At 41.6% G+C, this 17,163-nt stretch overlaps 1 protein-coding gene across 1 annotated transcript in view; it reads right to left on the reverse strand.

Annotated features, from left to right (window-relative positions):
- The window catches only part of LOC126463715 (DNA-dependent protein kinase catalytic subunit-like), a 475,012-nt gene that overhangs the window by 443,236 nt on the left and 14,613 nt on the right, over positions 1–17,163 (reverse strand). The window contains exon 5 of the mRNA XM_050096185.1: positions 3,253–3,431. Within this exon, the coding sequence (XP_049952142.1) occupies positions 3,253–3,431 (179 nt within the window). The remainder of the gene's footprint in view (positions 1–3,252; positions 3,432–17,163) is intronic.

Here is a 17,163-nt window from a genome sequence, read left to right on the forward strand (position 1 = left end):
TACCTGCATAACTTGGGACTCACAGAGAGAGAACTGAGCAGGCAGCATGGCCAAAGAAGGAAGGAGAGAAGGTAATGGATAGCAGAGATTAAAGGACGGTGAGAGTAGCACTCTGCTCAATGACTCTGTACATATTAAAACACTGTGGAGGGAGGCCTGAGTAACAAAATGAGGGCCCCAGTAAGAGCTAGCAGCTCTGCTGTGAACACACTACATGATTCTGGCAATAAATGGTTTTCTAAGCCAGTAGGAGACGTGAAAGTGTATCCCGCTTTATTTATCGTCTTAGAAACATCAGTGTAGAAAATGGTAGGACCCTGGAACTCTGCAAGGATGGAATGTACAAGACACCGTAAGACCATAGGGGCAACAGATACCTTACGACTCTGGAGTAGATTGGTCCTATTCTGTGGTCTAGGCATCACTCGGGAGGGAGGGGGGGAGGGGGGTGAGAGAAAATACACAGGGCACATTTCAGTGAATGGAGACAGAGATGAAGATTCCAACAGGGAAGTGAGATGCATTCCAACTGGCAATCCCACCCGTGGGCAGTGATCAGGAGGGAGACGTCGCTCGCTTGCAAAGAGGACAGAGTACACAAGATGGTCAGGGAATCTGCAAATGGCAATTGCGTAAGAAACAAGGAGTTGGTTTCATCATATTTGTCTGTGAGGAGACTGTCAACGGGACTACTGCGAAAGGCACCAATAGCCAGACACACCCTGTAATAGTGAACAAGATCAAGTATTTTCAGAACGGAAGGAGTCATAAACTTGACTTCCATAATCTAGTCTGGACAACACCAGAGCACTGTAAAGATGGAAAAGAGTAGCATCGTCTGCACCCCAAGATGTGTGGGTCAGGAGGCAGAGAGCATTAAGCTTCCAGATCCATGCAGTCCTCAGGTGGTAAATATGGGGCAGCCACATGCTTGTAAGGGGTGTACTATGAACTGGCGACAAATATGCATAACCCGAATTTTGGAGGGAGAAAATCGGAAGCCATGGGACACACCCCACACAGAGGTCCATTGGATGGCCCCTTGGAGCCGGCACTCAGCAGATGTTACTGAGTGGGAGCTGCACCAGATGCAAAAATAGTCAACATACGATGCCGGGGTAACCTGAGGGCCAAAAGAGATTACAAGCTCATTGATGGCTATGAGGAAGAGTGTAACACTTAATACAGAATCCTGAAGGATACCATTCTCCTGAATCTGAGGAGTGCTGAGTGAAGTGCCAACTGGAACCCGGAAGAGCCGGTGGGATAAAAAAATCGCGAATAAAAATCTGAAGGGGGGCCACGAAAATCCCAGTCACAGAGGGTAACAAAAATGCGATGGCGCCAAGCCATATCGTATGTCTTATGAAGGTCAAACAAGACCGTAACAAGGTGCCGACAGCTAGTAAAAGCTAGTTGGATTGCAGTTTCAAATCTGAGTAAATGGTCAGTTGGAGGCATTATCAGTAAGGGAATAGGTGGCACTGATGTCAGATTGGACAGAGAGTGGCTTTGGGGCCCTCTGAGAGCGGGGTCTATCCTCCAGCCCGAGGGTGCAAGCTTCCCGTTCTGAGAATGCTGGGAAGGGGTGTTCTGAGATGGAGCCCCATCCCTAGTGTGAGCCAGAGAAGAGGACTTTTCCCTGGAGGAGGAGGAGGGGGAGGAGGAGGGAGGAGGAGGAGGAGGAAGGAGGGGTTCCTGGAGGGGAAGTAACAGGAGCCGCCGAGGGTGAGGAAATGGAAGAGGGGCAGCATGGGGGTATGGGGGAAGGATGAGGAGGGGAAGACATAACTGAGGCATAGGTAGAGGAGAGATTTACAGGGTGAAGTCTGTCAAATTTCTTCCGGTCTTGAAAGTAGCTGAGACTGTCATGAGTCTTCATTTCCTGATTTCCCTCCCCCCCCCCCCCCCCCCCCCCTTTCACGTACACTAGACACTTTGGTGAGTGTGGAGAATGGAGACCAGAGCAGTTTACACAGTTAGGCTGTGGGGAGCAATATAACCTTCCAGCTTGTCAACACAGAACATACAGAAGAAGTGGGAAAGAAGCTATTCACTCAGTGCATTCAGAATGCAGTGATGCAACCAATTTTAATACAACTGAGAGAAAGCATCAACTGTGAGCTTTAATCAGTAATATAGGGAAAAAATACAGGTATGTAAGAAACCTTAATGACATTCTTTTTTTTAATCTATGCTTATGTGTATTGCTACATTACCACACTATTTTTCCCCCACTACTGTGTATTTTGTTTAGTTTCAATGTGCTACAAAGTTGTTTTCACGCAATTCAACACTGTTTTAGGTAAAGGAATCATTGAATTGTTGGTGCAGTCACATTTACACACTAAAATTACTTTAATTCTTCATGTTTGCATTTTGTCCCATTATTCTGCAATACTGCAGTTCCTTGTACAGTTTATCACTTACAATTCAATTCAATGTGTTGTAAATATAATTTTTTTTGTAAGTAATACCATACTCTTCTTCCTCGTAAAGCAAGCTGTCGCATAAAGTATCACAGTTTGCACTACCTGAGTTCACATGCCCTGAATCACTCACAAATTTTGTTGTCAGCTGACATTTTGTAACGAATATCTGTTGTGTTCCCACAATTAATGTCATCATTTCCATGAAAATTTATCCTGGTAATTTCCACAATGTCTAAAATAATACAAATTTATCTGTTACAACATTTTTTGTTACACAGACAAAATAATTTCACGTTCCCAACAGTATTTTTTTTTTTTTTTTTAAATCTTGAAAGAACATCTTTTCATGATAATGTAAGCAATGCATGTATCTGTAAACATTCCTTTTTTTGCGTTTGCAACTTTTTTCACAGGCTGAAACATGACTCTTTTTTGTGAGTTAGTTGTAACACTGGTTTCTATTCTTTATGAGTAGTGAAGAATCTCCTTTTAGAAGGTAGCCATTATATTTTAGACAAAAATTACTGATTTCTGATCTTTTTCCCTGGACTGTTTTTCTAATATCTGAAATTAACAGATATCTGCAACAGAATAAGAATGTAATGTGCTGCTGACCTGTCTAGTTTTTTGACAAGCATTATAGAAATTCAGTAAACACTCTTACATTAATCAACTGCGTACTATGCAACTTTTTTTCAACTGACATGTTTTACATTACAATTACATTTACAGAACTAAATTTACAATTTTTATCAAGTAACCCTACAGTGTACATTGCAAATTAACAGTAACAGAAGTAAATATTTCAAAGGATACTTACTCTAAACATATACCCTCAGCACACTGCAAAATAAAACAAAAGGCATATTCTACATCTTCTGACGACCAGCGGGATTCACAAGCCTTGGAGAAGTCACCAAATGCTTTTATGACTGTATGAAGGACAGCAGTTGGTGTGGATTTACTAGCCATTTTTTCGTGGAAATAACCCATGAAATACTGTAAATGAGTAAAATAAAAATCAAGAACAGAAAATTTGATCAAAATGATTTGGAAGAAAATTGCTATATGGTTACTCAGAAATTGTCAACACTACTGCAAATTGTTTAACGTTGAACATAGATGTCCCTTCCATGCCACGTGGCCTAACTTCGGAAAAGTTCTAGTCTGACCATAATGAATTTTTATGTAACTGTATGTTATCACTTGCATAAGTTTCCAATGAACATTGGTAAAGTTTTATTTTCAGCAAATTAATACTTTGAGAGATACAGTCCTTGTTTGATAGTGCAGCATTCAACAATGTACCCCTGTGCTTATGGCAGCTTTTTTAGAAATATCTCTGGCAGTATGTGCTCGGGCCATCTTTTACAACTTTTTGCACTCTCTTGCACAGAACAATAAAAAAGATTTCATGCAAGATTTTCATACACATAACTAACTCAAGTCATCCAAAACCATTACCACTTGAAAAAAAAAGTGAAGTTTGGTTTGTTATAGCTCTGGAAATAAGTGTGTGATAAATTGTAAACTTTGCATGCAATAACATATCACCACGATTTCTTAGAATAAAATTTCATTCTCAAAAAAGTATTTTCTGCAAAATTGGAAATTTGTGGTAAGGTCTTATGGGATCAAACTGCTGAGATCATCAGTCCCTAAGCTTACACACTACTTAATCTAGCTTAAACTAGCTTAAGCTAAGTACAACACACACACCCATGCCCGAGGGAGGACTCGAACCTCCAACAGGGGGGAGCCGAGCGGACCGTGACAAGGCGCCTCAGACCGTGCGACTACCCCAGGCGGCTGTTTTCTGCAAATTCTTAAACTACAAAAAAGAAGATCCTGTTCAACACTGCCTAAAAATTAGATTTCGTTTCACAACGTGACAGTTTAAGGCCATAAAAATAATGACAAGGTAAAGCTGCAATTAAAATACCCCCATATTCAGCTCATAATCAAATTAAATCCAATACTTCTATTATGTTTCACAAATGTATGGTAATGAATTTAAAATCTTCTGGGTTGTTAGGCCACATCATATTTCTTCTAACAACCGACATTTTGACTCCTCTGTTGGGATCACCTCCAGAGCCTTGTGATGTTTATCACAGATTGAGCATAGTAATTTATGGGGAAGTAAAATCAGAAGTCCTAATGAAAATGATGAGAGCTGGAATTGTAAAACCCAGAAAAGTCTGTAAAAAGAGTAATATAGAGATCTTTAAGAAACAAGAAAGTATTTTTTTTAATTTTTTAAACAAAAAAGTATTTATGTTTTTTATAAATGTCTATCATGTTCAGCTCTATAAAACTCCTTTTTTTATAAAAATGAAAGAGTAAAGAAAATATAATAATAAGGACAGTCTTATTTTCGTGTGTCTAATAATCTGACACAATCACGTCAACTTTTCAGCATGGAAGTTTGCAATATGCCATTTAAAGAATGCATACTATACCACTGTGAAAAGCATTCTAGAACAAAAACTGTAGCATCTGTTGTTGCTAACATTTCATACAGAATGAGCCACAGGAAATTATTGTGTTAAGCAATGGATCCATACTGATTAGGACACTTCGGTCAAGCAGCAAATGGCTTGCATGAATTAACTGAAGAAATAGGAACAAAAATTTGGCGTCTGTCAAGCTGTCATTACATTGCCTAATATTAAAGTTTGAATCTAAAGCAGGGCTTCATACAAAATGTGCTCACAGAGCAAGCATGGTACCCTCAATATTGGCACAAAGTGGAGAGTGTAGAGTCAAATGGAGAGCCAAGTGTGGGACACAACAGCTGCCGTCACATGTTTGTCAGTCGATTTAAATCCACGACCAGTTGCATGGAAATCACTATATGAAATATTATTGCTACTGATGAAATAAATAAACAAAAGTGCACATGTGCCACATTATGATATTAACATATACTTCTACATTTTTCTTCAATTACTTCGTGAGCTGTTATACAAAAATGATGTACTTGAAGTGTGAGATTCTCAGTGTTTGTTTCCCCCTCCCCCCTCCCCCCTGAACAATTGCTTCTGTGTCCAGAGTAATTCTTCTTGTGCATTGTAGACACAGAGCACAGTTTAGATTGCGATCAGACAGTGAGTTTCTCAGATGCATCTTCTTACTTTTCATTGCAGAGAACAATTGATCACAAGCGTACATGGAACAGAACAGTGATTAATATTGTAGCCACCTGTTTGCAAAAATGAAGAAATCTATCCCGAGTGATATGTCTATAGAATTCCAAGATGTTTTTCATGTACTGACATTTGTCTGTGCGTTCTCTGTCACACTGCAGGTTAATAATTTCTAGTTTTTGTTCAGGACAAATCTCTTCAATGTTTTCTGAATATGGAGAGGAGAACAGATCAAAATCATTTTGTAATGCCAGCAGATCTTGAGAACATTGCTCAAATTCTTCCTTACGGGATAGTAAAATGTGTGAATAACATGAAGTCTTTGTCAACAACAGCATCATGCACATACAATAACTTACGAAAATGAGCTGGATTTCCTTTTACCAGCTGCAATTTTTGCACACCGCCGCCCCCCCCCCCCCCCCCCCCCCCTTCACGGGAACATCTCATACCAGACAAGTGTAATCTCACATATTTGTGTGGTAGAGTAATTATGGTGTATGTGTACATGGAGACAGTGTTTGCGCAGCTATCATCGACGTAGCGTAACTGAGAGGGAATAAGGGGAACTAGCCTGCATTCGCTGAGGGAGGAGGAAAACCGCCTTAAAAACCACCCACAGGCTGGCCGGCACACTGGACCTCGACACTAATTCGCCGTGCAGATTCGTGCCGGGGACCGGCATGCCTTCCCGCTCAGGAAGTAGCGTGTCAGACCATGCAGCTAGCTGGGCGAGCTAAACATGGTCATACTCTAGCACAAACTACAAAATCATCAGTGTTTGCCAACTGATGGAACAATGATTTAGGTCTGTAATGTTTGGAATGATGCACCATCTTTTCTGGTCAAAATTAGTGACTGCAGTGAAGGAAGTCCATGAAAAATCAGACCTCCAATCAAGACAAGAGGCTGCATGCATTTATGAAAAAGAGTGGTGGATTGAAATTTCTGTAACGCACATATCGCCAAAAAATTCATTTTATTGGCCATGAAAGACTGACAGTGCTGGATTCTGGAACAGCACGTTACTGCAGTTATTCCAACTCCATCAGTGACAGCATCTGGCTGGCAGTCTGATTTTCCTTATGATATTCAACAGTAATTTAATGACACCCCACAAAAAATTCAATCTGTTTGCAGTGAACATAAACCTAAGATCACAAAAGAAAACTCTTCTAGCTTTGGCCTAGGACACATTATCAGGCTTGAGACCCTACGGAAACAATCAATCTTATCAAACTTGGGATCCTGTGGTACAGATACCCACACACGGCTACTGCTGCACAGCTTCGTGCATGGCCACCATGATGATGCAGATGCCGGTTTTCTCACCTTAAAAGAAAGCAGCAGTGGTTAAGCCACAATGGACCATAGCAACATATTTATACACTTTTTTTTCATTTGAACACTTATGTTCTGCATAAATTGCAAACAATGTTAATACAAAATATAGAATGCTTTAGGCTGGAACTAAACTATCACATCAACAGCACAGTGAAATAAAAAGACACATTCAAAATCTTCATTAGCATGAAGCCTTTTCCAGAACATGTTGCAAACTTCATCAAAATCTACACATGCGACAATGTTGTAAAACCTGAAGGCAGTTTATAGAATGAGTGCTGCAACTGTTCAACACTTTCACTACCCTAGTCTCCAGTTCCTTGGTAATGCATAGTTAAATTTTGAAATTTATTGCTAGTGTGAGTCTTTAGTTACTGCAGCAGTAAAACTGGTTGGAGTATGCTTCTTTTCTGTATTTTTCCGAGTTCTTCTGACTTGGGCTCATTTCCTATGCACCAGGAGTTTTGATGTTATCTTCCTCAGACAGTAATAAAAAACAGGAAAACATAATAAAAAAATTATGATTTAATTTGTGTACCAGGGGATTATGGCAATATTTTCACTGTGTTTTCATCACTTTATTTTTGGGGTTTATACACATGCATTGCAAAATCAAATCTACGTTTTTAGTTGGTTTTTAACATGGCCTTTCTAATGAAAATAGTTTAAAAGAGCTTGAAAAAATACTTTTCCATAAAAGAGAGTCAAAAATACCCATTTTTGGCATTCTTACAAAAGTCACCAACTTTGTCCTCAATTTGTAAAATACTGGAAAGCAGAAGGAAAACGAAATTTTATGTTCTACGACCTGACGATGTTAAATTATCATGTGCACAGTTTCAGGTTTATCATGCACTTACTTCTGGAGATATAAAACACTCATCTTCACATTTTTTCAAGCAGCTACTTTTTCAGCCAAATTTGCTTCCAATTATCTATACAACAATTTCTCAGGAATTTTTTATTATTATTATATAGTGCAAGAGAGTGCAAAAAGTTAGTGCAAGAGGGTGTACAAACTTATACAAGATGGTGTAGTTTTGTTTCTTTCTAGAAAATGCTGCCGTAGATGGTATGTCCCAAAATTGCCGCAGGTCTCCGCAATATCTTTTCTTTCAGGAGTGCTAGTTCTGCAAGGTTTGCAGGAGAGCTTCTGTAAAGTTTGGAAGGTAGGAGACGAGGTACTGGCAGAAGTAAAGCTGTGAGGATGGGGCGTGAGTCGTGCTTGGGTAGTTCAGTTGGTAGAGCATTTGCCCGCGAAAGGCAAAGGTCCCGAGTTCGAGTCTCGGTCCGGCACACAGTTTAAATCTGCCAGGAAGTTTCATATCAGCGCACACTCCGCTGCAGAGTGAAAATCTCATTCTGGAAATGACTGTATCTCCATAAGTATTGAATTGGTGATTGTGAAACTTTAGTAAAGTTTGTTAGGCACATGTGTATATGTCGAGACAAAATTTCATCAAAATACATACGGTCATGCGGGAAGATGTAGACCACCTGGCACGGAATGACCTCGTTACTAAATAAATCCTATTTTGCTGTCAACTACGATTTACTATAAGAGTACAAGGAAGTCTGCACAAATGATTACAGATACATTTGACTCACTGGAGAATGTCATGGAAATGGTGAAAACCCTGAATTAACACAAGATTTGAAGATGCCAGTAATACTGTGAAAGCCTAGTTACAAACTTCCAAGAAGCATTATTAAGTGACAAATTTAAGAATATACGACAATCCCCCTGCACATAGCTCCCATAGGAATTGCAATGACAAGACTAGACTAATTACAGTCACACATATGCATTTAACCACTCATTTTTCCTGCACTCCATACACAAATGGGACAGGAAGGAACAGTAATATTCCATGAAAGTGTTAAGTACCCTCTGCCATAGAGTTGTTCGCAGATTATGGATGTGCATCTACACATACATAAATGGTAATGAAATGTACACAAGAAGCACTGACTAAACTTCAACGATGGAAAAAAAGGAACTAAAGTTGGTTTGTGTGTTTCTACATCTGAAATATGATGTCTATTCAAATTTTGCACCAGTCACATTAGGGTGATGCCTGTAGCACTATCGTGAGGATACAATCAGGTTTGCTTCAAATACACGCTGTAACAATTGTAATCATTAGTTAATTCTGAGATTAGACAGGGTGAGTTGATGTTCATCAATAATGCCTTTATGGCGACAAAAACGCCGTAATCAACACCTCCGAGTTTGAACGACGTCATGTAATAGGGCTATGAGAAGCTGGATGTGGCTTCCACGATACTGCAGAAACACTTGGCAGGAATGTAGCCAATGTATGTGATCGTTGGCAGTGGTGGTCACAGGAAGGTACACTCACAAGAAGACCAGACTCTGAACAGCCACGTGACACTACACAGGGGGAAGACCATCACGCTCGGCATACGGCTCTGGTGCATTGTACTGCATCTGCAGCAGTGATCTAAGCAGCTGTTGGTACCACTGGTACATAACCAGCTGCTCCAAATCAGTTACTTCGAGGACAGCTCCAAGCCAGAAGCCCTGTTGCGTGCATTCCGCTGACCTAAAACCACCACCATTTGCCACTTCAGTGAGGTCAATGAAGAGCTCATTGGAGGGTAATGTGGAGGGCTGTTATGTTTTGTGATGAAAACTGGTTATTCCTGGGTGCCAGTAATGGCAATATGTTGGTTAGTAGGCGGCCAGTTGAGAGCCAGCAACCGACCTGTCTGAAGCCTAAAAACACTGAACCTTCACCTTGAGCTACAGCCTGAGCTACAATTTTGTATGAGAGCAGGAACACTCCTGGTTAGCCTATGCACCCTGATTGCACATATGAATGTCAATCTGGTAATTCAACATGCTGTGCTCTCTTTCACGAACAGCATACCAGTGGATGTTTTCGAACAGGATTATGCTCGCCCACATACTGCTGTTGTAAACCAACGTGCTCTACAGAGTGGACGTGTCACCTTGGCCTGCTCGATCACCAGAGCTGTCTCCAATCGAGCACATATGGGACATTATCGGACAACAACTTCAGCACGTCCATGATCAGCATTAACCGTCCCGGTGTTGACCGACCAAGTGCCACAGGCGTGGAACTCCATCCCAAAATGGCAAATGTACAACACAATGCATGCATGGTTGCTTCACCATTCTGGCATTTACACAGGTTATTAATGTATTAGCATTCCACATTTCCAGTGGCTCACCTCATGCTTACATTAAATTTGCAATGTTAATCACTGAAATACATATTTCTGAAATTTCTTTAATCTACATTAAACATTTTTTGGGGTTGCATTTTTTTTCCATGATTGTATGTTACACCTTTGTGGGAGACTGATACTGTGGAATTGTGTAGTATTTTAACTCCACATTTTAACTCCTCCTCTTGTCAGGAAATTTTCTCATGATGGCATTTCATTTTTAAACAAGTATGTGAACTGTTATTCACCCCCTTTCAATAGCTGGCCCTTGTGGGAGGATACATAAAAGGGGAATACTTTTTCAACAACCACATTCACATCATTGTACAGCATGGTCTCACAGAAAAAGAATAGATCCCTAGGATAGAATTGGTCCTCTGAAAATATAAGATGCACTTACACTTCCATGCGTCATACATTAACAGATTATAAGCCCAATAGACAAAAAATTAGTAATTCCTGGAGAATTTATTGCAAGCATCATTTAATACCATTTAATTCTGCCACTGGACTTGACAACTGCCTAGATTCAGTTAGGAAGTGAGTCCAAAAGGTTATGCAGATATGTCAGATCCAGGTTAAGCCACACTCTGAGGATCTGATTGTGCAATTCTACCAAATTGCAGGGATAGTGATGTCGGCATTTTAGCCACCGTTCCAACAATACATCTCACAGATTTTATATGGTGTTCAATTCAGCTGATTTTGCAGGGCAATTGAGATGTAATAGTGTGGGGGAATGTTCAGAAAACCAGTCACAGTTTCTTCCAGTGCTGCTGCCGTCTTGAAAGATGTGGGTATCAATAGCATACTCACCATATAAATGTTGACTGAAAGGCAACACCTAATCATTCAGAATGTTTAAACAAACATGCTAGTTCATGTTAGTGGTCACCTCAGTGAGTAGGCCACAATTCATTATAAGAAAAATACCCTCGAACCACCACAGACTCACCTCCAGCTTGAACCTGACCATGCATACATTCAGGACGAAATACTTCATTTGGCCTTCAATGCACCGTGCCATCTGAATATAGGCAAACTATGATTCATTGGACCACATTAAATCTGCCAGTTGGCTGCTGTCCAAGTTCGATGATTTCCAGCCCATAGAAGATGCAGAGCTTTATGGCCTCTGTGAGCAATGGTCTCTAGCGAGGTGACCTACTCCAAACGTTCATTGCATGCAATTCCTGTTGCAATGTTCTCTCACTGACAGGTGGGAATGGACTTTCAGTCACTGCCTGTAGCAATGCCAATTGGGTTTGGAAGTGATTTTGATTCATAATCCAAGAAATGCACCTCCAGTCCCTCTCCGCCAGGATCTTTTTCCAATCCCAATTCTGACACTGCGTTTCGTGACCAAGTGCGTTACAACACTGCTTGCACACACATTTAACAGTTCGCCATAAACACCAACAAACTCAGCAACTTCACACAGCATATAGCCATGGATAATGCCAAACACAATTGCCTCTATTTCCCACTATGAGATGTTCTTAAATTTACTAATGTTTATGTGCAATACTCACTTAAAAGACAAATATCTCATCAACTGCTATTTTCATATGTTCACGTAGGTACAATGTGCATGCAGTTGGGCATGGGACTATCATTGCACCATCTATAAAGGCTTAACGATTCATCTGTGCTTGTGTACTGAGCGACTTAATTTTTTGTTCAGAGAGGTTACATACAACTAGCTGAGAGAAAATAATGCATGAGGCAACATTACAAAGTGGACAGAATTCAATGTGATTTGCCCACTTCAGCACTTGCTGCCGCCACCGCCGCCGCCGCCGCCGCCGCCGCCGCCGCCACCACCACCACCACCACCACCACCACCACCACTACTGGGAGTTAGTTTTCTTCTTGAACACTAAGTTTGTAATAATGTTTCAGTTGATTAAATGAAAGTTAGTGGTGTTTGTTTTCTTTGTAATCAATGAACCCAGATGGAATGCAAAATGGAAATAAGTAGGCCTATTACAGATTGCACTGAAATGTTGTCACTGTGTTGCACCCTTTCTTTAAATAGAGAATACTCATCATAAACTTGCATCAAACAAGATGAAACATATTGTGCTAAATGCAAACAGTCATACCATGATCTCTCTTCAGCCGAGGAAGTATCTTCCACTTCAGTGAACAAATACTAACCTACACTCCTAAACTACACCTATTTATAGATGGCTCACATTCAAGTTATTAGAATGACTGGATTCACAGTCACGGGAACATAGTGTATATTCATCAGCACATCGCTTGTCGGAATACGACAACTTCCCACTGTGACCAAGGTCATAGGAACACGGGTTATGAATGCCATGCTGGTACACTGCAGACACATGATCTAGCAAGAGCCCAGCTGCAGGGACTCTAGGCTCCTGTTACACCTACCAACACTGCACTCAAAAGCTCCAACGGATATTGACTGAATTCAGCTATACCTCAAATAGTGTTTCTGATGGACTTTCTAATTAAGTTCCTAGTGCTTCACGGGGAACCAGCTCTATTCAATCATCATACATGCAGCTTCAGGGATCTTGGAACCATTACCTTCCATAAAATAGAAGTGTAACATCAAACAAGAAACATTAAGGTATTTAACATATCGTTGAGAGCTAGATCATTAAATATTGATTACAAGTACATATTGCAGAAGGATGGTAAGGGATTTCAGCTGTGTCCTCTTCAAAGAAACATACTTGTCATTTGCATTAACACAGCACCTGAGTGACTTTTTACATACATAAAACTGGGAAGGCGATCGTTCTCTATTTTAACACACAGTTTACTAAAAAAAAAATTAAAAAAAAAATAAATAATAAATAAAAAATATTCAAACTGAAGTCTTACATTATTCTCATCTGTAGGTATTTTTATTTGTGATTGAACTCGTTATAGAATAAGAAAAGAATATATAATAAAATTGTGTTTGCTTACAATCAAGAGTCTAGAATGCAAACATAGAGAAATCAGAAGTTTGTCTGAAGGTTATTTTCACTAAACTGTAGATGTGTCAAAAGTGGACCCACCAACAAAAGAACTTTAGTTACATCAAGATACAATAATCAGATCATAAGCTCCAGGATACGCTGTTAACATCACATCACAGCAACGTGTTTCCCCTTGTCTTCACAACAGTTGGGCCCTCTCATCCTGGGGTCTGAGCATGCTGTCCTCCTTTAACTTTTCTCAACGTATCCCTCTGTTCTTTCTGAAGGAGGAACTACTAAATCTGAAAGTTACTCCAGTGTATGTAATTTTTTGTGCATCAGCAATCCTGAATTTTTGCCTCCAAAGTAAATACTGGCCAGCAATTCTATCTTACAATTTTATAACCTTATTTTATGCATTTTAAAACAAATCAAAATGACCTAGGCCAATGGTTATATAATGGACAAAATTCTACGTATGAAGTTTCAGGACATTCAGATTGATGATAAACTGAGGTGGCACGACAACACACTTAAATTAACCAAAAAGCTCAGTTTTGACTGCTGTTCAAATACAAATATCTCTCACTGTGTTGACCTGTTTTTGTTTTGTTTTGATTTTAGGGCGTAAAAACAACTAGGGTCATATGCACCAAGATCAGAACTGTAGAGATGAAGACAAAGAGAGGAGTTAAAAATGACAACACATTAATCTCAATTGACAGAAAAGAAGACCGCTAAAAACAAGGATATGGAGAAACGTCTATGAAATATGCCATAGAGAAATGGAGGTCCTGAACCAAAAATTAAATGTCCTTCACCATATTGCTACAATGGATAAAAAATAAAATGCAGTCGGCAGCCTGCACATCATTCGCTGCAATAGCTGATAACTCAGACAGCAAACACAAATGAGAATGTAAGTGGTTAACAAAAAGAGCATTTCATCAGGAAACGGTGGATCATCAAAGGCTGAGGAGAATAAGCACAAACTGGTGGGAGAGCACCACTAACAAATGGCAATGGTTAAAAAGATAGTGCCCGATACACAACCTAGCTAGAATCGTTTCCTCACGGCAAGAGGGCTAAGAGGAGGTAGGCCAAGCCACTGGGAGAGGCTGAATAACCTGGAGCTTGTTCCCAAGAAGGGACGACCAGTGATGACGCCAAAGTGACACCACCTGCTGACAGACGGCACCACAGATATCGGAGGGAACGTAAGAATTAGCGGGCTGAGGTACAAGAACTGCAGCCTTGGCAGCAGCGACATTAGCCTCATTTCCTGTCAGGCTGACATGACAAGGAACTCACATAAACACCACAGTGGCTCCACCAAAAGCGTGCAGATGACAGCTTTCTTAGACCTGTTCCACTAAGGGGTGGACTGTGTACAGCACACAAGTCTTTGAAGGGCACCGAGGGAGTCAGAGCAGATGAAGCAATTCAAAAGCCTGTGTTGTTAGATGTACTGCATGGTCTGATACAGGGCAAAGAGATTTGCAGTAAAGACTGAGCAGTGTTTCGGAAGCCGAACCGTCAGTGTACAAAAAGGTACTATTGTGAAGTTCCGTGGCCAGTGGCCAAAATGATGCCACGATGGTGGATAGTATTGAGACATCATAAGTGGGGCGAACATGCAGATGCACAAACGAAACACCCATTATCTAGTTTCAAATGGTGGAGGGTGGTTCGATCTGCTCCCCAGGAAGTACCACTGAGGACACACAGGACACTGAGGGCCCACATACAGTGGGCTGCCAGGTAAGAAACAAGGGAGGACCACAAAAGTTTTCTATCAAGCATGAGCCCCAGGAATTTTGTAGCTTCAACAAATGGGAGATGAACAGACCCAAGATACAAAGACGGTGGAAGAAACCTATTGCACCGCCAGAAATTCATACAAACGGTCTTGTCAGTAGAAAAACAAAAGCCATTGTTCATGCTACATGAGTAAAGACGATCGAGACTTTGCTGAAGAAGCCACTCAATGAGACAAGTCCATGGAGAACAGAAAGGGAGCCGGAGATGCCTGGCAGGAGATATGCCATTATAGGGTTAATGGCAACAGCAAAGAGGACGACACCCATGACAGAACCCTGAGGCACATCATTTTCCAGGATAAAGGTGTCCAACAAGGCAGAACCCATGCATACCTTGCAAATAGATTTTAAAAATTCCTGAAGGAAATGGGGCATGCAGCCAGGGAAGCCCCACACGTAGAGAATATGGCGGATAGAAGTCCAGCAGCAGGGGTTGTAGGCTTTCTCCAAATCGAAAAATACTGCCACAGTCTGGGATTTCTACAGAAAACCGTTCATGACATGGGTGGAGAATGTGATTAAATGTTCAACTGCAGAACGATGCTCTCAGAATCCACACTAGGCAGTATTTAGTGAATTGCGAGACGCGAGCCACCATACCAGATGGGCTCGATTCATACATTTCATCACCTTACAAATGCAGCTGGTGAGAGAACTGGGGTGGTAGCTAGTAGGAAAGTGTTTTTCCTTACCGGGCTTAAGTGTGGGTATGACACTGGCTTCACGTCAGCCTCCGGGAAACACGCCCTCTGCCCAGATGCGGTTGTACATACGAAGCAGATAGTGCTTTCCTGCAAGAGAAGGGTATCGTCCAAGAGGCAGGGTGACGAAGGGGGGGGGGGGGGGGGGGGGGCAGGGGGGGGAGCTCCAAATCTCCACAATGCAGAGGCCCAAGGTGTTGGAAATAGCTATAGGGTCCAGTTTGACACTGTCTTCCACTGTCAAACTGGAAACTGGGGAATGGATCTTGGCCCCAGAGAGTCGTCGGAGGTTAACCGACATGACGGAGGAGGGAGTGGAACTGGTAAAATAACTGGTGAATGAAATCCAACTAACTTTTTTGATATCCAGAAGAATGCCACGACAATGTGCATGCAACTGTTTACAATGAATGCAGTTTGCCATCATAGGAATGTTGGTTAAAAACACAGAGAACATATCTCCGGGCATGAATTGCATTGTGACACGCCTCAGTTCATCAAGGGACCGGGACAGAGTGTGGTAAAGAGGAACTGCAAGGAATGGAACGTCCTGCGGTAATAAGGATAACGTTTGTGAGATATTCTATCTGGTCATCACAACTGGGAAAATGCTGTCCATCAAAGGTCATGAGGGAGGAGTAAAGCTGTCATTTGGGTGTGCACATCAGTGGGGTAGGAGTCAGCAAACAGAGAGCATACGGAAAATGGTCGCTCGAGTATGCATCAGAGAGAACGGACCACTTGGGATGACGCGCAAGTTGGGAAATGCAGGAGAGGTCCAAATGAGAATAGGTGTGTGTTGAGTCTGAAAGGAACATGGGTGCTCCTCTGTTAAGGCAGAGGTGGTTTAGTTGACTGACAAGATCAGCCAGGAGGGCACCTCTCTGACAGGTTCTGAGAGAACCCCAAATGGGATGGTGTGCATTTAAGTCACCGAGCAGCGGAAAGGGATGAGGTAGCTGCCCAATAAGCTCAAGAAAGTCTACCCTGGTGACATCAAATGAGGGAGGGGTGTAACAGTTCAAAGGGAAAAAGGTCAAGTGAGGAACGAAAAGGCAAACTTCAATGGCTTGAAGGCAGGTAGTAAGGGAGATGGGCTGACTATGAACATCATCCCACATGAGCAGCATGGTTCCCCCATGAGATGGAATGCCATCCTCGGGGGAAGGTCAAAGCAGACCGGAAAGAAATGCAAGAGGTCAAAGTGGTCATGAGGATGCAATTTTATTTCCTGGGGGGAGAACAAGTGGATGTTGCCTTCCAACAGCAGCCATAATTCCTCCTTGTTGAATCTAAGGCTGCAAATGAGGGAGAGTCATGACGAGGAAAGGGGAGGAGGGAGAAAATGAAGGGGTGCCACCTCTGCGGCTGCCGAATGCCAGCCTTCAAACTCTCTGCTACAGGGTGCAGAGGTTGGAAGATCCTGCTCCACGAGATCTACAGAGGCACCACTGTTCTCCCTCTATCTATATGTGGAGTCCAGGGTAGAAAAATGGTTGGTAGTGAGCACCAGCAATGCGGAGGTCAGCCAGGTGAGGGTATCACATAGCAAAGAGGATCTC

This window comes from Schistocerca serialis, chromosome 1 (genome assembly GCF_023864345.2).
Source record: "Schistocerca serialis cubense isolate TAMUIC-IGC-003099 chromosome 1, iqSchSeri2.2, whole genome shotgun sequence".
In the NCBI taxonomy this organism is placed as follows: Eukaryota; Metazoa; Arthropoda; class Insecta; order Orthoptera; family Acrididae; genus Schistocerca; species Schistocerca serialis.